Consider the following 24,916-nt stretch of genomic DNA (forward strand, 5'->3'; position numbering starts at 1 on the left):
CGGCGTAATACATAATTACGAATGACGATCGTTTATATGCTATAATATACGCGCTGTCATTTTCTCTCCCTTTTCTTCTCGGTTGCGCTTCGACTTGCAATATTTCGCCTAATAATTGATATTATTCCTATTCTATTCGGGTCTCGCATTGTTGCCTGCTATCTCTTATTATAATCGAGGTATCAAGATGCAAACTATAATGAGAAAAGTGCATTATAGCGCTTTGATTTAATAAAAGTACCACGAACCTGTATGTAAATTGTCGGCTATCATAATATTATCGAGTCATCAGATCTGCGTAGGACGACGCGGCGAGGTCGCGATTTGCGACCAAACGGAAATTACAACAATGGATCGAATCATAACTCGGAGTAAGCACGAGGAATCTCTCTTTATAAGCCGTCCCCGCGAACTCATTTCCGCGGCTACAACGCGCTGAATCACGGATATGGCGAATGATGCGAAAAGTTTCCTATCTGCCTCTCAAGAGGCATCCGGGAATTGTTTTTCTTCCATCAAGTATCTCTGCTCAAATTTTCCGGCTTGCTCTTAAGTTTCGCGAATAAAAGTTGAGATTACGAAACAGCGGTATGAAACGTCCTGGATATGAAGAGTGTAAGAAATTCGCTCAAGAAATTCCGCATCCAAGAGAGCGCGATTCACGATGTTGATATTTACAATCGATAAATAACTTATTATTATGCATTTTGTATAACGCGATTTATTACAATTATATATAATTACTATTATATGAAAATCCTCCCTGCAAATATCAACGATTCCGGTGCTTGAATTCGAACTAAACGACGCATGTCGCAATAACATGTGTATGAATTCCCAATTGGGATTTGCAAGATTCCTCGTGAAATAACGTGGCTAATAGCCGACTCGGTGCACAGAGACCGTGGCAGATATCAAACTGCCGGAATTGCTGCTCTACGGTGTATTGATATTCAATGGGCGTCTACCTGATAAAGCGTCGAGTAGAATATTCAATCAAGCTTGGTGGTGAGAAGGGGAAAAAGAAGGAAGGGAGAGGGTGCGTCTTTTGCCGACCAGATGCTGTGCGAACGACTTAGCGGATGGTGATGGTAAAAGGTAGAGAGGATCACGAAGAACCCGTGGATGGCGAGCATGTTGATCGACGCTGCTTGCGCATTCCTGACGGGGACTAAGGAATAATGTCGCTAAAGCGAAGGTAAACGATTCCTCGGCGTCAACGAGTTCACGGAAGAATCTCGGATAGGGAAAGTAATTCGATATAGAAGCGGCGCGTGCTCCGTTCTGATCACCTGGATTCTTTAAGTTCTCCCGGATCGTTATCCGTGCGGAATCACGACGAAACCGATTGCACATGCGTTTAAAGTGGAATATATTTTATCTAGGAAAAAGAAAAAGATCTATTTCCGCGCGAATTTTTTTATGTATTTCGATTTTTGATATATCGCATGTATTAGGTAATTTCAATAGAAAAAAAATTGCGTCATATATTTCTACGTAATCGTAATAAAATATTATTAAAATATCACTATAAATGTAACGAGTTATATAACTAGTTGCCATACTTTTTTTGCGATATTATTAAATCATTATTCTATTTTTGTTATTTTAATCATATTCATAGAGAAAAATGAAGATTTATCTTCGTTAAGAGTTAATATACATATACAAGAGTTAATATACATATTTAAATATACTATTTAGCTGTACGAACCTGGACGCCTCTGGTAAATTCGTTATTGCAGTAGATATGGACGGCGGAGAATTCCCTGACTTTGTCGAACTCAAACTTGATCTCGACCGGCTGGTTGCGGCTATCATTTCTCCAGCCAACCCAGCCTTGGGCGCGATCGTTCTCGTAGTACATTTTGAAATTATCAGGCCCCGTTCTACCATCCGTCAGTTGACCCAGACCACGGCGCAACTCGCCGTCCCAGTGTCCGTCGTAGGTCGCGTCGAAGAATTCCCATCCGTTGCCTCTTTTATCGCCTTGGGGCATCGAGTAGGACACCACGCCGTCTGTGGAAGTAAAAAGATACGATGGTGACCCTTTTATCGATCGCGATATACTGTCTTCGATTTGTTTGAAAACAAGTTAGGCGAGTCTTAGTTTATATCGATACATAAAGAGGATATACATATGTGGTGTCTATATTTTATATATACATATTTATAGTAAATATAAATTTTATATCGACAGATAATGGACGCACATATATAATGTATGCGTGATTATGTATGTGTGAGTGTATGTGTTATATAAAATCTTTTAGTAATTTTTTAAACATTGATTAAAGCGTATAAATATAAATTAAAACCGTTGTTTTTTTAAACGGATTAGAGATTATGAAATAAATCATTCGTAATATAAAAGTATAGCTAAACCATACTTTTTTCGCTTATTGCAAAGCATTGCAAATATGTATAAATTCAAGAATCGATTTTTTTCACACGTCAACTCATCTTATCACCTATATATAATTTCTAACTCATATATATTTGTTTAAACCATTAGTAAAATAAAATATTCATACGCGTTTCAATTATGGTAATAGTCTAACATGCGCGCTAATGATTCATCGCATTTTCGGCATTGAGAACATCTATTCGACGCCCGTAGCTAATTCGATTCCCGGGTGAAAACGGAATTATACGAGCAAGATTTTGAAAAGCAAATTTGCTCTGGCCGCAGCCGGTATCAGGGTTAATGGACAGTCCGTCGGGTGTACCGGTCCGGGGCAAGTTTCACGAAAATTGGCGAGTGCAAACAGCTTACCGCTCCAGTAACACCCGTAGAGCTCGACCCGCATGCAAACCGTCCGCCTGTGATAGCTGTAGGGCAGAAAACGGATCTTGCTCGCCCACAGAGGCGGCTGCAGCTCGTGCTTGGACTCCAAATACGTGTTCGTGTTACCCATTATTACCTGAAAGCACAGAAAGAGCTGGTTCAAGTATAGGACAATTTCAGTTTTCGGTCCACCATGGCGTTTGAGTTTTACCAGACTCGCTCGGTGCGAGTCTCATTAGCTCTCTTTTAGCGGCGTTACATTAACCTCGTGTGATATTTGGGCACGTGGACCTTTCCTCGTTTTATCGTGCTTTTTGTACTGCCATATCGCACCCCGAAATCGATGCTGATGAGACATAGGAATAGTTGGTGAATGTAAAAACAGCGTATATCAATTTTCAAGATATAAGATTTTCGAGATAAAAATTAAAAAAATTGGTATCGTATATTTTCTTCAGATAATTATAAGCTTTACATGCTATCTTATGCATACGTAAGAAAGAAAGAAAATTACATTATTGAGAAATTATGTCATTACAACGTTGTGATCGAACTATTGTCATGTCGCATCAGATTTCGGTATTCGTTAATGAATTTGTGACAGCCTTCGTGAATCCGTGTAGCGTCCTAGCAACATATCAATCAACGAGCCTGGCAGGTTGGAAAAAGCATCCGACGCGTTACTTTATATCCCGTTTGGAATGTCGCGATTGTCTGACAGTAGTTGTTGACATTTATATCGTCCGGACAATGCCTGCGCTTCACAGCAGCGCGAAATACCACCATTCCCTCCTCTCTTCCTCTCAGACTTGGATATGTCCTGTCATAGAATGGACATCGCGTTCCAGGGGATCAGACGGGGGTTAAGGACTAATTTCACTCTACATTCCACCGCGTTAGACACGCTCCGACACAGACGCATAGGGTGAAGGAGAGGGAGAAAGAGAAATATACATGTATGTAGACACACAGGGAAGCCAACACGGACCTGCGAATCGACGAAGGGACGAAGGGTTCGCGGCAAGTGTAGGCAGGAGGGTGACGGAAAGCGAGAGAGGGTTGAGTTAAACGTCCGCATTCCCTGATCCCCGTCGAGGCGGCGAACGTGTTGCCGTCGTTGACGACGTCTCTCTCTCCTCGAGCGTGCAGGGGCGACGGTGCAATATTGATTCCACGTTGTGGGTTTATGAATAAAATAAGCGGTTTATCCGACGGCGGTGTGTAGGGTGGTGTGTACCGTGTATGAAGGGCGCGGGACGTGCGGGCGGGTGGTACGGTCCCACGAGATCACGCGAAGTGGCGCGTTGCCCATGGTGAGTAGATAGCCAGGTACGCTTATGTACATAGGTATACGTGACGCGAACACATAGCAGGCTACATGGTACATATTATACGGGGTGTATCGGAAGTTGTGCGCTTTCTCTCCTTTAATTACAGGTTCTCCGATGGACTCGAAGGTGATGTTTCTTCCACGCGAGTCTGACGGCATTTAATTATCGAGTTATTTAACATTGAAAATTAAAACTACATAAATATATGATAAGAAGTCAAGTTCAAACTCAGTGTACTTTAACAAAATTTTAATTCCGAACCTGTGATTAATAAGATTATTATATAAAATTATATATACATATATTAGAATGTATAATATACATATATATAATATGTTAAATATGATGTAATAGTTAAAAATTGAAATATTATAAATAATGGTAATTCAATTATTTTTTTCGTAAAAAGAAAATATAAAATGATATACGCGACTTTCGATACATCTTGTATTGTGTAGACACATACATACAATCGCGTGTTTTCTCTTAAGGGAGGCGTAAATGGCGTGTATCGTTATCCGCTAAACTTGTAAAAGTGTATATGTGCGACGACGGTCTCGCAACACATAGTCGCGTGACAAAGCATTTTGTGGCGGGCATTCTGCGCACATCCCGTGGCCTAACATACGTTTTATGCCTTTAGCCACCTTCTACCACTTTTCGGTGTACCCATGCGTTGACCTCGACTACTGTACTACTGTCGACGTGCCTGTCGCACTCTTTACACGGGACTCTACGTGAAGGTATAACCAATATCCATGATCCTTCGGGACGTTCTTATATAATATCGTACATAAGATCTCACATACGTTATTCGTCCGTCAAACAGCTGATCTCTCTTCATCTCGTTTGCATATCGAAAGTTTGGCAGTTTATTTCCTATTTTCGCTCTTCTTAACTCACTCTTTCTTTGCCTTTAACGATCGCTATCTCAAAATTGCGCTGCTATAGGTTCGCAATCTTTTGAGAATACTATTCGAACACATAGCAAAGTTCAATTACCGCTACCAAGACGTAAAAGTGTTTCACGACTTTCCATTGGCAATCCTTGTTTCCGCCCGCCGGATCCCGCGCGCGGCCTTACTCTCCTTCCAGAAACAGACACTTCGAAAGTATTCCCTAAGGCGAGCCTTTACCTCCTTACCAACGGATAGCTTACTGCACCCTGGGTGAAAAACCTTCCTTTCCCTCTATCTGGGGGTCGATTCTTCCTCATTTCATGGCAACCAGGGACCCATTTCAGCTGCGCGTTATGTTGCTGCCGGTTCTCACAATGGCGTAGCAATAAGATCTTGCATCTTTGAAAGTTAACTGTCTATACGTTTGTGTTTAAAGAGTGAAATGAATGTCCGTATACGTATTTGTCTTTGCGATAGTTTGGGAACGTATCAAAGTTAGTAACTGTATGAATAACAGGAAGTTTGAAACACGAAAAATTGAAGATATTTTTGAATAAGAGATATACGAATAAGCATATCTCTCTGGTAGAATATAAATTAAGATTATTATTTATTCACAGAAATATAGGTACTGATAAATATTTTTTGTTATATACACATGCCTTATATATACAGGAACTAAATTTATTATATAATATATTAATATATATAAGGAAGAGATTTAATTTTTATATGCTATATTGAAATATTTCATATGTCTTCGTAATCAATAAAATTAATCAGCTTGCGTCAAACTTGATTGCAATACTTTTAATATTAAATACATGTATAATATCCATCATTTTCAATTTATGTCGTAGTATTAATTTGCATTAGATTGTTGATTCATGAGCGTAATTACCATTTTCATGAGCTATTAATCATCTAATCATCATATGTAAATTGTCAAATTAAATGTTTCATTCGGGCGTCATTACACAAATGCCCAATGTATAGATGAATCATTGTGCATCATATGATATGCATACATGTATTATTTAAAGCATTGTGTGCGCGAAATAGACAGTTATTATTGTTTATTACATTTGCTAGAAAAAGAAAGTTTCGAAAATTAGACGACATAAGATACTATTTCACGTGCTTTTTCAACGTAATTTCCTGCTTCTTTTATTTCTACTTTTGCGTGTCTGGGTGCATTCTGCTGCGTGTCTATGGGGGTCAAATGTTAAGTGACGAACCATTATAGGTAGTATTGACCTGTAATGGTCTTAGATAATGTTCGAGACTCTTTGGTCGTATAGAAAATATATATATACTTAACATTATTTTATGTTCGTGGAATTATAGGCAATAATAATTTGTACAAATTTTATAATAACGTGTATGTTTCAAAACGAAATTATCCAAACGTATAAATCTTAATCTAAATCTTTTGATTTTACGAATTAATCTCCAGGAAAGTCAATCAATACTCGAGATATATTGATACAATGCGCGTATTATGTAATCGTTGGTAAAATGTATAAGACAAATGTGTAGTTAGACGGAACGTAAGTTACTTTTATGTCAGAATTAAGGAACGTCGACGGAACAGAAAATGAAAATAGTAAGCCCCATTTTGCAAACGAATGACAACCAGACGACGTGACCGAGTACGAGATGGGACATCTGTCGGGTCTTATACGTCTATCGCGTTGCACCGGGGTTGCAAAATTATGCAGCTGGCACTTTCTCGAGACAGAAACGAGTGCACGATGGTGGAAAGGGATGTGCACAATGTAAAAGAGTCAAGAAGATGCAGCAGTTCGATGGAACTTTATCGTGACAGCTTCTTCAAATCGTAATAGCTGCATGCGCAGTTTACGGTGGAAGTGTATCTCGTAAATATGCATCTTCGACGACGTCACGATCGAAATGCATCTCAAGGATACTAGATGCGGTTATAAACTTTCTAAATTCAGATATCATTTAGAGGATGAGTCGCTTTTTTGCCGGACTTTATCGCGATTGATATTGAGTAAGATTAACCCCATTTTCCCCATTTTTACATATTCGTAAATATACTTTAAAGCGATTTAAAAATAGTGCAGAGATATATAATTCGGATGAGGATGATTTGAAATATTTGCTAAAACTCAGTTCAGTTTTTTTTCATCGATTAATTTTGCAAAGGATATTCTTATTCTTCATGTATTCGAAATTTATTAAATTTTTAATCTTTGTGCTCGTTACTAATAACATCTCTCTCTCTCTCTCTCTTTCTCTGTTCCTCTTTGTATCTAATTTGAATAAATTTTAAGTTTTAATTTTTAAGTTTTCTCATACTCTTTAATTATTTTTTAAATACTTTTTTCATGGCGCGCTATATAACTTTTTACATTAACTTTGCAAATGTTCGAAGCTCTCGCTCTGTTATGGTTTTGGAAGCTTTAAGAAGACGGAAAGAAGTTGACGAAAAAATTTGGTGAGCCAAGCGAACCGTGATCTTCTTTCTCGTGCGCGATTTTGAAGTGTTCATAACTTATGCCCGTGTTCGTTTTTTGCCTGTCGAAGCGTCGCATAAAACGAATTTATTGCGTTGGCGCATGCATGTCGTGACGGTGGCTGCCTCCGCGAATATTTTCATGCACTTCTCTTGAATGACGCTATTGGAATTTCGCTCGTCGATGGGCTGATATTTTTAGGACGTCCTCTATCTATTACCGATTATGGTTCTACTATTCCGCTTCCATCGGCCTTTTATCCACAAAAAATATTCGTTTGATCAAAAACGCATGTTGCTTGAAGGTAACTCAATTCGGCTTCTTTAAACATAGACATAAATTTTTCCTCCGAATATTAAAAAGATATTATCTTGCATTTTTTAAATATTTTTTATTGCAAATTTAATATCTTTTGTATCCTAGAAAATTTACTTTTATAAGAAATAGTACAAGAGATTCCCAAAGTATTAATTTTGCGAAAACTCTATAAAACTATATAAATATTATTTTTTAATCACATGATATTCTTAAATTCTCTATGTCAAAATTGATCAAGAATGTAATCAAAATGATAGGATATTGATCAATCAGAGCCACTTGATTTTTGACTGTAATTTTCAATCGCGAAACATACTGCCATATCGTTCTCGAAAATTCACGTCGATCTTTATCTATTATTACATCTGTCGATCTCGATATGCAATAAAAGCGTAACGTTAATGCGCGCCGTTATCGCGATGCGAGTTATTACGCGATATCGCGTTCGCGGGACATATCGCAGTCGCTGTTGATCCGACACGTAGGTGTATCTCGTACCGACGAACTCTGGGGCTATCGCTCTCGCACAGGTTACACTTAAATTGCAATTTTACACACCGTGGAGCGTCGGGCACGCACGCACGCGCGTGTCGTGACACGCCAGTGAATTATTCCGCGGACGCGTTTCGCTAATGTCCCCGGCTTCCTGTGCGTGCAACATTACAACCGACACAGTGACGGCAATATCGCACCGCGTTGTTTCCTTAATTTTTTTCCCCGACCTCCGCACCCCCATCGTCGCGGCTATCTGGAAACAGTGTGTGATTTAGGCGGAACCGGCATCGTCCGGGAATCAACGCGAGCAAGTCGCTTGCGTGTCCGCTCGCTCCGCACGCACGCATCCGTCTCTCATTCACCCCGCTTGCGCACTTATCCCCTGACAATTATCGGATTTCCGCACACAGAATTCTCTCCTGCTCGAATTCACGCGCGGAGGGGAGGAAAGCCGACCAAGTCCGGCTCGTGCCTGGAAGGGATAATGATGGATCAAGAAGCTAAATCTGTCATCTGTTCACGAGCATTTCCATAATCATTACTCTTGCAAAAGTTATTCTAAAGTTACTTTTTAATTATATAGATTTTACAGATGATTGCAACTTGCTCGGGGAAAATTAAATGTATATATATATTATATAATTTTATAGAGAGATAATATATTGAGACTCATTGAATTTTCTGCAAATCGGATTTCTATTGAATTTTCAAATTTTAAATATTTAAATGTTTGAAAATTTTAATATTTACGCTTAATTATAGAGGATAGTATGACGCTTGGGAATATTATGGTAAATTGAATAAAATTTTGTATACATTATTGCGGCAATCGATACTATTCGCTTCATCGATAGCCAACTAGAAAAGCGTTATTCGTGTCGGTGGTATTCGCGTTTACTACATGAACTTTCGTGATTAAGTGTCATTTTAAAATGTAACGTATAGAACACTTTGCGTTGTTAAAATCTGGGGAAAAAGAGGGTGACATGTCAGTTGCCGCGGGTCATTGTACTCTGCCGAGAGCCGTGATTAAGAGCCATTTCAAAACTGATGGCATATACCGATATGTCGCTTCTTTGAATGTTAAATGGAACTCCGCTCTGATTAACTGTACCTTTTACGAGCGTTGTTTCGAAGATTTTAATCATTTTATATATAAAAGACAAATTGTACAAATAAAACGATACGATACGATTCACGTTGCTCATATACTTTTTGCTCGTAATATTGTATTGTATTTTCACTCCAATCGAGAGAAATGTAATACACGTCGACATTTTTCAGTTAATTCCACGAATATAGTTTTTTTTTATCCACCAGTCAAAGTGATTTGTCGCCGTTACATTATTCTGGCATCTCGAATATGCTTTTAACTTCTGACACCTATTAAAAGTAATACGTCTCTTCTTAACTGCTTGCGTCGCACTAAACAAGATAACAAGCTAAAAGGTAGAAAAAAGGTTCGAAAGCGGACTGCGAAATACAGTGGCGCTCATTAAAAACTATGGCTGCGACGGAAGAAGTAAATGGACAGTTTTGATGTTCCGGCGTAAGCACCTTTCGTAAGTTTGTTTTATATCTTAAGTGTAGTGCATACCTGCAAATATCGTTGACACAAACGTCGTTGATAAACATGTCGTTAACATTTTTATCAACGTGAATGAGTGGTCCATTATTTTCAAGCAATTTTCCGATATAATTGCAAGCAAATAGCTTATATTATCTGTGTCTCGTCAAAAACAAGAGACAAGATATAATATTCGTGGATATAAACGTTTAACAACGTGAACACGGTCAATTTGTAGATGTTCTTTCAGTTTCTAGCGTATATGCAACGATACACAGCATGTGGTCCACGGAGAATAAAAGATATCCATAATTGTTTTCTTTGTAGACTGTCTTTTGCTTTTATCTTCTTCTACAGCATTGTCCTTTAAAAGATTACATTTGTATTTTATTACGACTGAGAATAACTGCTTTTTTTATGATCATGCTTTCTTGGAAATAAAAATATATAAATCGCGCAATTTTTTTAGTTTATATTATATGTATATATAGCTTTATTTAAACGATTGATGTTTCAAATTAACAAGGGGAGTATCAGACGTGCCCATCACCGATTCAAAATAAATATTGGATGTGTGTGGCTTGGGTGTGTGTGCACGAATTTTCTTTAAAATATATGGAACAAAATGTTAAAAATTAAATGTCAATCATTAAAAAACTCGCGTAATATTTATTTATTTAATGTTAAAATGTTGCTGGGAACAAAAAAAATAAATTATAAAAAATAAAAGAAAAAAATAAGTCACACACGGGGAGATTCGAAATCTTTAATATTTTTTTTCAGACGAATGCTTGAGAAGCGCGTTCTCTCGCTTTAACAGAATTTGTTTCTTATTGAGTACTACTCATAAAAAAATCGCCGTTTGAATCGGTGATGGGCACGTCTGACACTCCCCTTGTAAGATTTGGAAAATGTGAACACTTTATAATACACAATCCGTATTACGGAATATAACTTTACGATCAAAATCCACAAACTGTTTTTGGGGTAATTTGTTAATGTTTGCAGCTTAATTGATGGACTTTGATGTGCTGATTAAAAGTACACAAATAGTCTACATCTACATAGAAACATAAAAATGTGTGACGAGTATTAAATATAAAGTAATTAATGCTTTCAAGAAAAAGTTTAGACAGAATACTCGAGATAATGTAAGTTTGGAAAATTAATTACGGATGTTGTCGAGAAATTAAGATAAGGCGTTATCTAGGAAATATGAAAAAGCTTCCATGTATAAAATAATTATCTTAATAAAGATAATTATCTTATTAAAAAATTGCATACTATTTTATACACAAGAAACGGTTTATAGTTTTGAACAATGTATTTTCATTCGTATTTCTCTTTGTTATTAAATCACATTGTCTTGCAACAATTTTATATATAACCATATAATTATCTTTTCTTCTATAATTACTCGTTTTCCCCACATATTAAGAATCTGCATAATAGTATAATGAAGCTGCTATTGTGTATTTGAGATTACTTATTTTGAGCTTCAATAATAAAAGATACTTGTTCGTAATTATATGAATAAATTTCACAAACTAAATTATTACGAGCATATATCGATTCTTCTATACATACGGAATATAATTCTATCGTTCTCAATTCTTTTTCTCGTTTAATTACGTTAATCATGATATTTCGATAATATAGAGAATGTATTAAATAATTAAATATTCGTTAAAAACTGAAAACTTGAGTGAGAAAAAAATATGATCGTTTCGAGAAAACTTCTCTATGCGGAACGTACCATTTCCTGCAGGCTGCGAACTGTGCAAGCTGCACTTGGGCAAATTTACTACGCCGGAGATTCCAAGAAAATCTATTTAATCTCCCGTCCGTCGATGGAAGCATGCCGTGCCGCGTAGACTAATGAGAAGTGGGGTCGTTTTTGACGTGGGGTATTTATTATTGAGACGAGCGTTGCAGCCGCGGCGGAAGGAGTTAGAAGGTGTTTCTCTCTTTCTTCGCGCGAGAGGGGATGAAAGATGGAAAAGAGAAAGAGAGAGAGAGAGAAAGAGAGAGAGAGAGAAAGAGAAAGCGAGAGAAAGGTCACGCCTCGAGCTTTAATTACCTCTGGCGGTCTTTTGAAGCTGCAGTGCCTTTCGTCTCCTTTTCGTGACAATTATTATTAGTATTTTTCCTATTCGCGTCATTTTACGTCGGTGCATGCAATGCATCTTGCACGCGCACAACTGCGTACCTACTTCGGAGAAAAAGATTAAAACTCCTCTTTTGTTCTTGAAACTGTTAAGGACCTCATGGTTTCTTATCGCCAGGCTTAGCGCGCACGAGTCTTCGTTTTTCTTCTCTCGTCGAGGTATCTCCGTGAAACCCTGGAAAAATTTCCCGCAGCATGGTACGCGGGAAAGAGAATATTTGCTGTCTCGGGTATATTTGCTGCGGAAGCAAAAATTTCGCTTCCTTCTGCGAGTGTCTGCCAAGTTAATCTCATTTCCTCGTACAATAATTAATCGGATTTCTCTACATGGCCACTTCACGTTTATCTTCAAAGAAAATATATTTCTTCAATTTTATTAAGAGAAATTAGAGAAATTATTAATAAAAATCTGCTGAATATATGTATATACATATTTTTTTTAAATTGAAGCAACTTGATATATCACTTATAGGTACATTTATTAATGTGTCTTTTTGTTATCGTAACTGTCTTGTTGCAACAATATTTCATTTACAACAAAATTTATAGAAATATTTGAATCTTTTAGTATATAATTATAATGGGTTAATCCTATTATGTTTTTCTAATTATTTTTTGCAATGGGATAAATCTCAAACTAATTATTAATTGCGTTAATGGATTTTGTCCATAATGAGGAAAAATGAATCGGGATTAGTAATTGAATTGTTTAGCGATAGAGCGGTGAATAATCATGAGATCGAATGGATTATACAGCGTTTGCATGAAATTACGCGGTTGAGCGCCGATGACGATAGACATCATCTTCAGCATGTGCGAGGGAGATACAGAATCCTCCGGCGCATTAGCGTCGGCGCAAGCTGGCTATCAATATTAACAAGATAATAATCGGACGCCAGATATAGAGAGGCATGTTCGATCGATAACGAATAGCTGGTCTTTCAAAAAGGACAAATCGATACGATACTGAAATGTTCGAACAGCGTCATCGTCGTTCTTTTTTCCTCGATTGCTAACCGCGAAATTTTACACGCGAGCAATTTGCTCCTTACGTGTGAATGCGTTCCAAAAGGATTACATACGCCGAGTTGATAATAAGGCAATGAATAGTGATGAGCCGGGATATGTCACACGCTTGAGAAACTGTATCTCGGGTGGATTTTAGATCACGTCATGTTAGCAACTGTCCAATTGCATCGCCATTAATCATGCGTTTAAGTCAATGCTTTTGATCGTTTTTCTGTTGTTCGCACATTTTCAAGATAATTATATTAATAAGCTAAAAAAACGGTATTTTTTATTGATACTAGAACAACATAAGCGCGCGCTATGTGCGCCATTCTTCGATTTTATGTTAAAAAGAATGATATTTAAAAAAAAAAGTTTGTTTAAACTCATCGATTAATATTTTTTCACAGAAATTAGCTGATTAAAATATTAATTCGCTAATTAAATTTTGAAATAATAATATGTTAAATTAAAATAGTAATAAGTTGTAAATAATATGTTATAATACCTTATTTTCGATTAATATTTTTTGACAGAAATCAGCTAATAACTGTCAAAAATATTAATCGAGTTTAAAGTATTATAACATATTATTTAAAACATATTATTATTTTAATTTTTATAACATATTATTATTTTAAAAATTAATTAGCAAATTAACGCTTTAATCTGCTGATTTCTGTAAAAAAATATTAATAAAGCGAAAATTTGCTAATTAAATATTCTAGCTTACATATTTATATTGTATATATGAGATATTCGACACACATATATGTATATACATAATTTGAATATTTTGTTTTCAGATCAATGTGCTGTGGACTACAACACCGATATTGTACGCATTGGTGAGTGAGAAATTATTTTATGACATTGCTAAAGCGGTAATGGGGTATATGTATATAATATGTTGAAAATATTAAAATAGTAACATGTTTTAAATAATATGTTATAATATCTTATCCGCGATTAATATTTTTTGGCAAAAATCAGCTGATAATTGTTAAAAATATTAATCAAATTTAAAATATTATAACATCCCTTTCTAAAAAGGACATGTTAAGTCCATTCTCGCAAGTATTGTTGCATTTTTTCCGTACTGATTGACTGTTTCGATTCGCATTGTGTTTTATATTCGTAGTATCGAGAGGCTGTCATCGCAAGGGTTAGTCTAACAGTTTGTTAAAAATAAAATTAAATAAAATGTTTTAAATAATATGTTATAATACTTTATCCGCGATTAATATTTTTTGGCAGAAATCAGCTGATAACTGTCAAAAATATTAATCGAGTTTTACATATTATAACATATTATTTAAAATATATTATATTATTTTATTTTATTTTATTTTGAACAAACTGTCAAACTGCTAACCCTCGCGAATAATGCACAATGCGAATCGAGACAGCCAATCAGCATCGCGGAAGAGGCAACAATACTTGCGAGAATCGATTTAACATGCCTTTTTTAGAAAGGAATAATAATATTGAGAAAATTGCAAAAATCATCTTTTGTTCCTGCCGATTAAAAGCAAAAATGCATTAGTTATCAATCGTTATAATTGAACGCGCACATTATAGACTGAAGCAGTTGGTTAATTAAAATTAAATAATCATGAAATTTGGACGAAAATTGTTGACGAAACATTTTCAGGAGGGTTGCCTCCGAGACAGAAAACCAAGCGGGCTAATCATAAAGTACTGAATAATCATGAAGTTAATCGCGCGACACGCGAGGTGCCTTCTCGCCGGCGAGAAGGGTGAGGGGGCTCAACGAAGTCAACGCGGTCCCCCGACGCATTAGCGCCGGCGCGGATGCTCCATCAATATTAATAAGATCATAACCGGACGGGCGGATGTATATAGAGACGGCCGATCGGATGGCCAATTTACCTAGCGGTTAGGCGAGGTTTTTCGTCTCGCCTTTCAGAACGTGTATCGGGTCCCTTCTTCTTAACGCGGTAAAGCGAGACCAGGGATCATCGGTGCATTAATGAGCGGGGAGCAATGTTAGAATCGCGCCCGAGGGGACGTGCCGGTGAACGAGGCTTAAAGTGTCGTAATAGCGACGTAGTCCATAAACATTAGATCGACGGTGATGGTAGACGACATTAAGTTCGCCCGGGAACGTGTCCCGTCGCCGTTGGCGATGCTCGCGGTGCGCGGCTCCCTCAAAGGTAAACGATATATCAGGGTTCCCATTTGATGTTTGCAGTCGCCATCATGTGGACAGAATCTACTCCGAGCGAGCGAGTCCGGCTGATCGTTTGAATATACACGGGGTGATGGTTTGAATGTATATACGGGGTGTTTCTCTGTTAAAATGCTACCTATATAGATCGCTTCTTCCGAAAGTGATTATCTATTTTTGACAAAGAACGGTTTCTAAGAAAATATATTTCCATCGCGAAACATTATTTCGTGGCGAGATATAAATCTCGTTTCTGTTTGTATCAAAGAGCTCGTCAGATTGCGGAGAGAACTGTAGTTAAGCTTTAGGGGTCTTTATATTTGTGAGAGGTTCCAATCTGGAAAATGCCCTAAGCGCGGTTAGTAAGCGCATCGATCGCGGTTCGTTGCTACGGATATGAACGGAATATACTGCCGCTAATGCATACTATACGTAATGCAGGGTATCCTAACTTTACGGCGTCCATCACGAACTCGTTCCGCTCACCGCAGCTGCTCCCGCTAATACTTCAACACAGGTTTCGCTGTTAGTTGTCGAGAGACTCGCGCAACGCAGATTCGCCCTCGCGAGCAGACAAGCCGAAGGCTCGAGGCGTATACGAGAGGTAGTGTACGAGGCCGGGTTCTCGACAAAGTGGTACGCACCGACGGTACAAAATTAGCTTACGGATTCGCGATAAGCGGCTTACATTTCGAACAAGGATAATCCCGTGCCCCCGCAATCGATTCTTGATCGTCGGCCAAACACTTTGAAGTCGCGCTCGTTTCTGTGCGCAGGCATGCTGCCCTAAAGCTTCTGCGCGTTCAGAAACGCGCTGCCCTACCCGGATATATACCGGAATAACGATCTCGACACCTTTAGCTTTCGGAAGAGCGATTATTTCGGGTCAATGCCCAAGATGGCTCGAGATCGTGCCTATTTCGACCGTTCGCGCTGCTACTGTAGCAGCTGCAGCATCAATTGGCGCCGTTAGATGCGCGAATCGGCGCCAGCATCACGTCATAAATCACGATAGCAGCGAGGGTTTTTGTCAAAATAGCCCGCGTGTCATCAATCTGTGACGTTTCGTCAGATTTTAATTAAAAAAAAAATTTTTAATTTTTTGTATTTATGTAAAATAAAATATGTGAGATATATAAAAATAAGAATATGAGAAAATTCGAAGAAAAATCTTTGAGTTGATGAGATCCTCTTATAAATATCTCTTGTATATATATTGCAAAATATTATAAATATAAGTTGCAAATTATGTGCGTGTAAGATGCATATAATTAAACGATACATATTAATTTCAAATAAGATTGAAAAAGTGCAATATATATGCTCACATGATATAAAGCACACATTTGAAACTAAGGCAGGAAGAATTATTAGTATAGTTTCTCTGTTTTTAATAGTTTTATTATTGGATTAAACAATTAGGGTAATGAGCAAGTAATAGAGAATCCAATCAGTCGGAAACAACTCGATTCGGAAAAAGGCTAACAACTTCGCGGCAGCGTTCTAGCTATGGATCGGTAATCTAGCGCTACGATAGAGAATCTTTAATTAAGTTAAGGCGCTCACCTCCTCTCCTTTGATGTCTCTATATCGAACCCATTTGCCCAGTCGCGGTCTCCAGTACTCCAGCAGATACGCCTCTGCGAATTCTACACCCACGCCGTTCCCGAAACGGCCTTGAGTAGCGGTAGCCGTGATCAAGTGGATCGAATGAAGGTCGATCTCCAGCCATTCTCGAGCTTCCTTGGTGATTTGGTCCTTAGGACACCAGGCGCCACCGAGGTTCTCCGATTTCAATCTATAACATCAACAGTCGAGTACTAAATTAACTTTTACATTAATTTTCTTTAGTAATTTTAAGAAGAAAATTCTTAAATATACATTTTTTCTTGAATATATTATACGTGAATGTTGTTATTTAAAATTCAGAGGTTGTAAAAGAATTTGCTAAAACTTTTAAACTTGACGCTGTTAAGCTTAAACGCTTAAAATTATACGAACGATTTGTATTCTTGGCAATATTCTGCCCGTCCGATCATCGATTTAAAATACTATCAAATTCCAAGCAGCCATGTATGTTCTCGGTTCGGTCCGCTCATAAAAGTAACGATCTAATTAGATGTGAAAGTATCGAGTTAGTTCCTCGCCAGCACCGTTCATCTTGCGCTATCTGAAGATCAACCGACACGCGGTCGACCATTGAAGTCCTCGCACCGAATTCCGATATTATCGCGTTTACGTGCGCGAGACCTCGGAGATTTCGTGCTCTCTCTTTCTTTTTGAATCTTATTTCGCTGACGCCATACGGACTGTGCACACAACGTGAATGCGAATTGCATTTTAATGAAGCTTGAAAGATTTGGAATTAAAAAGATATTTTGAATTCTTTGTCTCTCTTTTCTTGGGGAGAAAAAAAAACCCGTGTTCGTAACATTGCAGGAAACTATTTATATAAAAGTTAACACATTAAGAAATAATCAATATTACTGTACCAGAGTATTATATCATATTGTCAAATTATTATGAAATTTAAGATTTAAAGAAGATGGTTCGTATTGGAGAACGTTCTCTCGTTAGTATTGGAGAACGCGAGAGAGAAGGAGGGAGAAGTGATGAATGGTCACAAATGCAAACGAAAAGAATGGGCTTTCCGACTCTCGCCGTTCTCTCGAGATCATCGAAAATCTGGAAGCTTATTGAGATTTCCAAAGTCCGGTCCGATAATCGCGAAATTTACATATAGGTGGAAAATCGTATAGATTCGCGAGTGACCACGTATCATCTTTCGCGGGTTGATACGGGTCGGACGGGGGATACGCGCGGCCATTTATACGTTCAAGCTGTGCGCGCTTCGTGCTTCGGTTTTAATCTTCGAAGGGTCGAAAGCAAGGCAAGGAGAACTCTGTTGCCGGGGCCAGCATGAATAAAACATGAAGCGCAAAGCGCCTTCCCTAATTGCGTGGACCGTTTAAATGCTCGACTAAGAGTGGTGCTCCTTTTCGGCATTATACGTCGAGAATATGTATAGTTATGTACGGGTAAGGTGTATTCTTTTCAAATTGTAGATTAGGAATCGCTCTGCAGTAACAATATCGCAGCAGACTCGGCGCAAATGAAACGCGAATTTCAACGTGCGAGAAAAACATTCGCGAGAAAAACATAATTCGCGATGATATTACGCCGATGATGGGACGATCGTGCTTTTTATACGAGAGTCTTTCTTTTTTATTTACCGCTATAAATGAGATACAATTTATAATAAAACGATGTGCGCGCGAGATGATTATAATAATTTTTCTCGATAATGAGGAATATAAATAGAGCTGTTTACGGTGCTCGCGTCGCGCCGGGATGGGAATTGCGTCGCGGCTGATCCACAAGGTGCTAATAATCGTGCCTTGAGTTCGTCATTAGCCGAGCATGATAACGCGACTGCATTCTCAATGCTCGGCGCGCCTGCCTACTCGTCGTTATAATAGTCATGGCTGCTTTCGCAAGATTTACAACCTGCGTGGTGGAAGCGCACCTCTTTATCGTTAACAACCGGCTCATACCGGCTGGTTAACTGAAGGTGCTTAGCGGCAATGACAAGTCGCGCAAGTTCTACGAACGTATGACGTATGACGAAGCTCTCTATCGCGCTGAGAAAGTACAGCTATTATACGAATGTCAATATATTTCAATTTATACATTTTTTATACAGAGATCTTTAACATAGAGCAGGTATATATAATTTTTCATCAAAATTTTTGTAGGAAAAAAATTGATTTTGAACGGTCTAAAAGAGTCATAATAGTCATAATAGATGCGATGTCGGAAAAAGTTTTGTTTGCGATAAATATATAAAGAAAAAATTATTTTTCGTGAATTTCTGATGAATATTGATTGATATTTATATAAAAAGTTGTTGGTGAATTTTAATTTCTGTACTAGCATCGCATCGACGATATTAGCGACCTGATCGAAATGAAATCGAATAATGCGAGTTTGACTGGAACGAACGTTTAAAAACAAAAATGTATTTAATAAATCGAATATAATACGATATTACTTGATAATGATGTATATCATTACGGATGCATATCATTAAGGAAAATAAACAAATGAGTTTGCATTATAAAATAATTATATATATACTATTATATCACTATTTCATACATTTACAGAAATGAATAATTGTTTTGCAAGATATTGCTGCATTATAATTATTTTAAAAAAATAAAATCATAATATATGCAAGAATTTATTTCGAAATATAAATATTTTAAATTCTTAGCAAAAAAATATGATTTTTTAATAGAAATTCCATGCCGAATTACAAAGTTTCGCTATCTAAACTAAATGTAAATGTATGCAAACGCGAATTTGCTTCTATAAAAACACAATATCTCATTTCGCGCATTATTTCTTTTATATCGTCAAAAATTCGCAGTGGTATTCAAAATACCGATTCTCTCTCTCTCTTTCTCGCAAGTTCTATTTATAATAACTTTCCAAGAGAGTGGTCGCGAGGCAAGAGGAAGAATCGAGGTGTGTGGTCCCCGCGTGCGTTCCCCCAAAAAGACGATCCGGCTTAATCGTTTCCTCGACGGTGGGACACGACGCCGAACCACCGAAGACTCCATACTCCATGTCGTCCGTATCACACGACTGACACGGACGGACGGCATTAAATCGAGCGGGGCGAGAGAAGGGCGGCGTGGCAAACTTAAATTTTCCATCGCGTCAACCGCCTCGCGGTCGATTCTCCGCATTCGCCGGAATAAAACGGGCACGTGACAGCAGGACTGCTCGCTATTCCCGCACGTTAACGCGTTTGCATTATGCAAACCATCGATCGGGAAGATTGACGGACACATCTCGAACTGCGCCGGCGGCGAGTGGCGGAGCACGATCGATCCGAAAAAAAAAAGATGGAAAATGATTCGCGCGCGATTTCGTACGACAATAGCCCCGTCCCGTCACAGCCGCGGTCAGAATTTAATTTAGCAGTGAAAAAAAAAAGAATCACCGTTATTACCGTTTCGACGACGACGTTGTCGGTCACGGGAAAATTGAATCTGTCACACAGCGGAATTTTTATCGCGTGTTATCGTTACGGATTGAATGATCGTTACGGAGAAACGAAGAGTTATTTTTCAATCTAATACACACACATATACAGCACGACGAAGGATGGTAATCATCTTCAACATATATTCGATTATAAAGAGATTCTTCAAGTTACGCACTAGCTAATTACGTGAAAATATTTTAATTGGATACCTCGCGTACTGTCGGAACGATTTTATCCGTGTAATTAAATATTCAGGTCGACAGAGAATATCGGTTCGTTGGCCGGGGACGACGAATCCGCCGAACGAAATTATTCCTTAGACGTATGCTGCTTTGCATTCATCTCTTAATCACATTTTCTCGATTTCTGCTCGTTAAACTCGTCTCAAAAATTCTGCTTTTATATAAGGCGATAATTTCGAGTTAGGTGAATTATACACGAGTATCTACCCGCAAAATTTTCGAGCTAGTTCTCCACGGACGCGAATAAATAGCGAAACGCTCCTGTCCTCGAGTACTTTACGCTCGGCCTCTTTTGTTGGTAATATATATAGTGTGTGGGTTGTCGAGTTAAATCGAGCTATTCATGGACGTAACAATAAACTTGACGGTTGCCTTTCACCTGCCTATACATAATTAAATTATATTATTAAAGTATTTCAAGAAAAATTAATTAGAAATTTATTAGACGATTAATATATCACGTAGCTTATTGTTATGTTAAATATCCAATTCTGTGCGATTTGATTGTTTTTTGCACGTTCTCAATCTAAATTATATTTATAATAAATCAAAAAGACAATCTCGGTACTTATTAATCGAATCTTTACTGATTTACTTGCTATCCGTCGTCGTCGCTCTCTTTTTTTGTAAAATCTGTATTGTGAATATCGCAGGATTAAATTTCTCTAAGATCAGATCTATTTTTATGAAACCGCACATTTAATTATTCTTTTCATAAAAAAATATTTTAACTATTTTAGCTTTATATTTATTAAATATAATAGAAAATAATGTATATACACATTTAAAAGCTAATTTAAATAGACTAGTAGTAAAAAATATATTAATATTTTCGTCTTTTTCAATAATTTAAAATGTTAATTTGTCCATTACAACTGACATATTTGCGTAATAAAATAATTAATTATTTTAAAGTGTTTTCAAGCATACACTGATTACGCACACATATTGAAGAGAAAATAAATATCGACATATCATTTTATTGGCATATTTCGAGAAATTTCAATCAATCAGATCGGATGCTATTTTTGGAGAGCTCTTCGTCCGCGATGGTCCATATATGTCTTTATTTTAATAATTATTTTCTGATGTTTTGACTCGGTGTTTAAAAGGAGTAAGATCGAAAATAGAATCCACTTTGATATCGCTTGACGCGCTAAAGTATAAACGACTATAAACGGCGCGCCTGTCTCTTTTATAACTGCCATCTTATCTTTTCTAAATTATAGTGTATTAAGTAATGACTCTGAGAGAGCTATTACGCGAGCCTGTAAAAATTCGCTAATTCGACGCCTACACGTCCTTTTCTGAAGTAAATATCTTGTATCGTGCAGTTTCCTGCCGTCCCTCTATTTAGGAAAATGGTTCGTATCACATTTCCAGCTGTTTGAGTGTATACAGTGAAAGTACACATGCACGGAAACAACCATCGTTCGTTTATACTGTTCGAAAGCTATGGTAATATTAACGGTATACATTTACAACGCGAATAATAACAATTAAATATTCCGCTCTCCCGTTGAAAATAAATTTGCGAGCTTAATGGTATGCATCGATGTAATTAGCACGTATAATCACAGTTTGTCCGGTGAATAAATTAAAACGCGCACTATATTTTCATTCCAAATACACAAAATTACGCGGCGAGAGTCGTCTCTGTGATTTCTCAACTCAACTCTAATTTCTCCGAGCGCTCCTATCTCGCTCCCGTTCTATGTGCCTCTACTTGGCGTCTTAATTGCATCCATTCTAGAAATGCCGTTCAACGGAAACACGAAGAAAAGGAAAACGGGGTGGAAACGTGCAAAAGAACTTGCAGCCGCGCGATTCTCTTGAAAGGAGAGCGTGTGCGGTACAAAATGCAATGTTGCTTTTTCGCGCCGATTGTACGTCAAAAATTTTTCACTCAATAATTGGAAAAGACGCGCTCCATTAGCTCTCGCGATACGCGTTGGACGATAAACTGTTTATTCTTCCATTCACGGATGATTTATCGCGGTTCCGCAGCGTTGTAAATCAGATTTTCAATTTCAATTGAAATTAACGAAGTCGTATTCGAGGAAAACGAATCTTTCTTCCGTACATTAGATTTACTATATTTACGAAAGAATTTTTTTTTAGAACGTCAAAATGATCATCGCACAATAAACTGCGCAAGTTATAGAAAAAACTGTCTTCTAACATATTTCCGCGCAAGAGCTCCATGTCAACCTTTATGTAATATTCAAATTATGAAACAACTTGTGTATTTTATATTCCGTGTGTTTTCACTCCGAGAGATTGTTCTCCGACGTAACCACGTCGCGCATCTCCAAAACGCGTTGTTTTAATTCGCGACGGCGGACGTTTTCAGTATAACGAGAAAGCTCGCGGAACACCTAGCTTCACGTTTTCTCTTTTTTTTTTTTTTTACCCCTCTGTCTTCTTTTCTGAGCGCACGGTGATGCGTGAGAAAGAAAAATGCGCCGTAACCGCGGTAATTCGTATCGGGGCAAAAATGTTCGTCGGCCTATCATCTCGCGAAATTCCGAAGGAAATGACGGGGCAATTTCCTTTTTCCCTTCTTTTTTTCGTCGAACAAAAAAGAAAGAGAGAGAGAGAGCAGTTGTAAACGTCCGCGGCACCTCGCGCGCCCGAGGCCGGCCTGTATTAAATTAGATGGTGACGTGCGCGGCCGGAGGAGAGAGAATCCTGGGTGCGCGCGATGTGGGGGCGCAGCGGAGCTCATCAAGACTCGGAGGCCCATTCAGCCGGTCATTGTCTGCGGTAATGGAATGTATTAATATCGGAGAGCCCGCGGGGGCCGTCGACTAACGGGCTCCATGTATACATATACCATAGACCTGGTGCGCGCACCCGGTTCGGTTCTCTACCGCGGCCTGCCGGACTGGGATACGCGTCCCGTGGGATGGAATATTCGTATAAACCCGCCGCTGTGCACTGCAAACCGCCGGCGAATACCGGGCCCCACGCATTAATATCTAAACGCACGCGTGAGAGAGAGAGAAAGAACAAGGGTTGAGGAGCTAGTTTGGCCGCACGTACGTTCCGCCGGTTGCATCTCGTATTCATGCGTTGCACCGGCGGCTACCAGAGGCGTTACCACGACCGACCCTTTTACCACTGTAGCCAGGTGCAATACTCTTTTTAGTCTAGGCACATGATACGTCAAAGGTCCTTTTGTGATAATTGCATTAGAGGACGAGATACTCCTGTGAGGCATGTCCGCTGAAGGCGATCTCTGTTTTGCGCTACAGCCATTTTGCGAATGTTTGCGAGGTGGATGGAGTACGCGAATGTGGCGAAATAGCGAGACAAAATGCAGGTGGAAATTAATTTGGAATGGAATTAATTCTACTACCGTTGTACTTAATCGTATATTAACTCGGTATAAAGCAAAAAGTTGCATTAAACGTCCGCACTTGTAATAAACCTCTACTACTGAAATATTAATCCGCACGGAAATGTAGAACGAGGGGGGGAGGGGGAAGGTTTTTAAGGTTTTCGCCAGCTATTAGTGTTGTCGTTGTTATAAATAATTACGAGCGTAAACAGCACGCGCGACGGATCCAATAATGACGTAGAAATTATTAACGCAAAACAGAAACGCAACGGGCGGCAAATCCCCGATCGGCCATAAATTCGCGTCGTATAATTTTCGTCAGCCGTGCGATTAAAAATAAATTCGTTTTTAAATCGAAGAACAAACTGACGGGAAATCGACGATCGGTTTAACAGCTCTATAAATATTTATTTCGCGCGGGCAAGTGCCAAACGAGAAGCGATAGCTATCGGAAAGGTATGTACGCGGATTACTTAATTATACGTTGTTGCTGCGAGAATTTATACCTCTCGCGGGAATAGGCATTAATTTATATAATTAGATTTCTCTTTTTTTCCCTCCCGGCGCGGCCACCGTCGTCGGCGTTGAACTTTTTTCGTTTCACGAAGCGACGATAAGAGACGTCGACTAATCTCCGTTAGTTGTTAGTCTTCGCGCATATAAGCGGGGGGTTAAAGCTATACGCCCCGTTAGATCAGAAATAATTACGTTCGCGGCCGGGTTGCTCTCTTTGTTACGCGGGTAATAATGTCTTTCGCCATAGAATTATAAACCTGATATTCCGGATTTTACGTATTAACGAGGGAGTCGGGCGTTTCGCGGGAGAGCTTTTGGTATTCATGCTCGCGCGCAGAGGCGTTACAATTAGCCCTTCCACGAAGCGATATATTTATCTTGTCGATATACAAGAAAGGAAAAAAAGATCAGCATTTTTGCTTTTATAAAACCAGAGGAGGTTGAAACCGAAGGAATGCGATATGCTCGAATTGATTACTTTGTCATAATGAAAACTACGTGAAAGCGAAAGT

The 24,916-nt window shown here is 38.4% G+C and overlaps 2 protein-coding genes across 3 annotated transcripts in view; one reads left to right on the forward strand and one right to left on the reverse strand.

The window, feature by feature from the left end:
• LOC145948980 (magnesium-dependent phosphatase 1) overlaps positions 1 to 24,916 on the forward strand; it is a 162,350-nt gene that overhangs the window by 60,753 nt on the left and 76,681 nt on the right. The window contains exon 14 of one of the 2 annotated variants that reach the window (XM_083058620.1): positions 13,863 to 13,904. The exons of the other annotated variant lie outside the window; for it this stretch is intronic. The gene's annotated coding sequence lies outside the window, so the exon portion shown is untranslated. The remainder of the gene's footprint in view (positions 1 to 13,862; positions 13,905 to 24,916) is intronic. 2 annotated transcript variants of the gene reach the window in all.
• The window catches only part of LOC145948977 (discoidin domain-containing receptor 2), a 152,226-nt gene that overhangs the window by 52,154 nt on the left and 75,156 nt on the right, over positions 1 to 24,916 (reverse strand). Inside the window, exons 4-6 of the mRNA XM_083058614.1 lie at positions 16,814 to 17,045; positions 2,777 to 2,924; positions 1,715 to 2,019 (exon numbers count right to left, since the gene is read on the reverse strand). Coding sequence (XP_082914740.1) covers positions 1,715 to 2,019; positions 2,777 to 2,924; positions 16,814 to 17,045 — 685 coding nt within the window. The remainder of the gene's footprint in view (positions 1 to 1,714; positions 2,020 to 2,776; positions 2,925 to 16,813; positions 17,046 to 24,916) is intronic.

Source organism: Prenolepis imparis, unplaced genomic scaffold, assembly GCF_030444845.1.
Source record: "Prenolepis imparis isolate NDT839.2.m4 unplaced genomic scaffold, iyPreImpa1.0 SCAF_2, whole genome shotgun sequence".
Classification (NCBI taxonomy): Eukaryota; Metazoa; Arthropoda; class Insecta; order Hymenoptera; family Formicidae; genus Prenolepis; species Prenolepis imparis.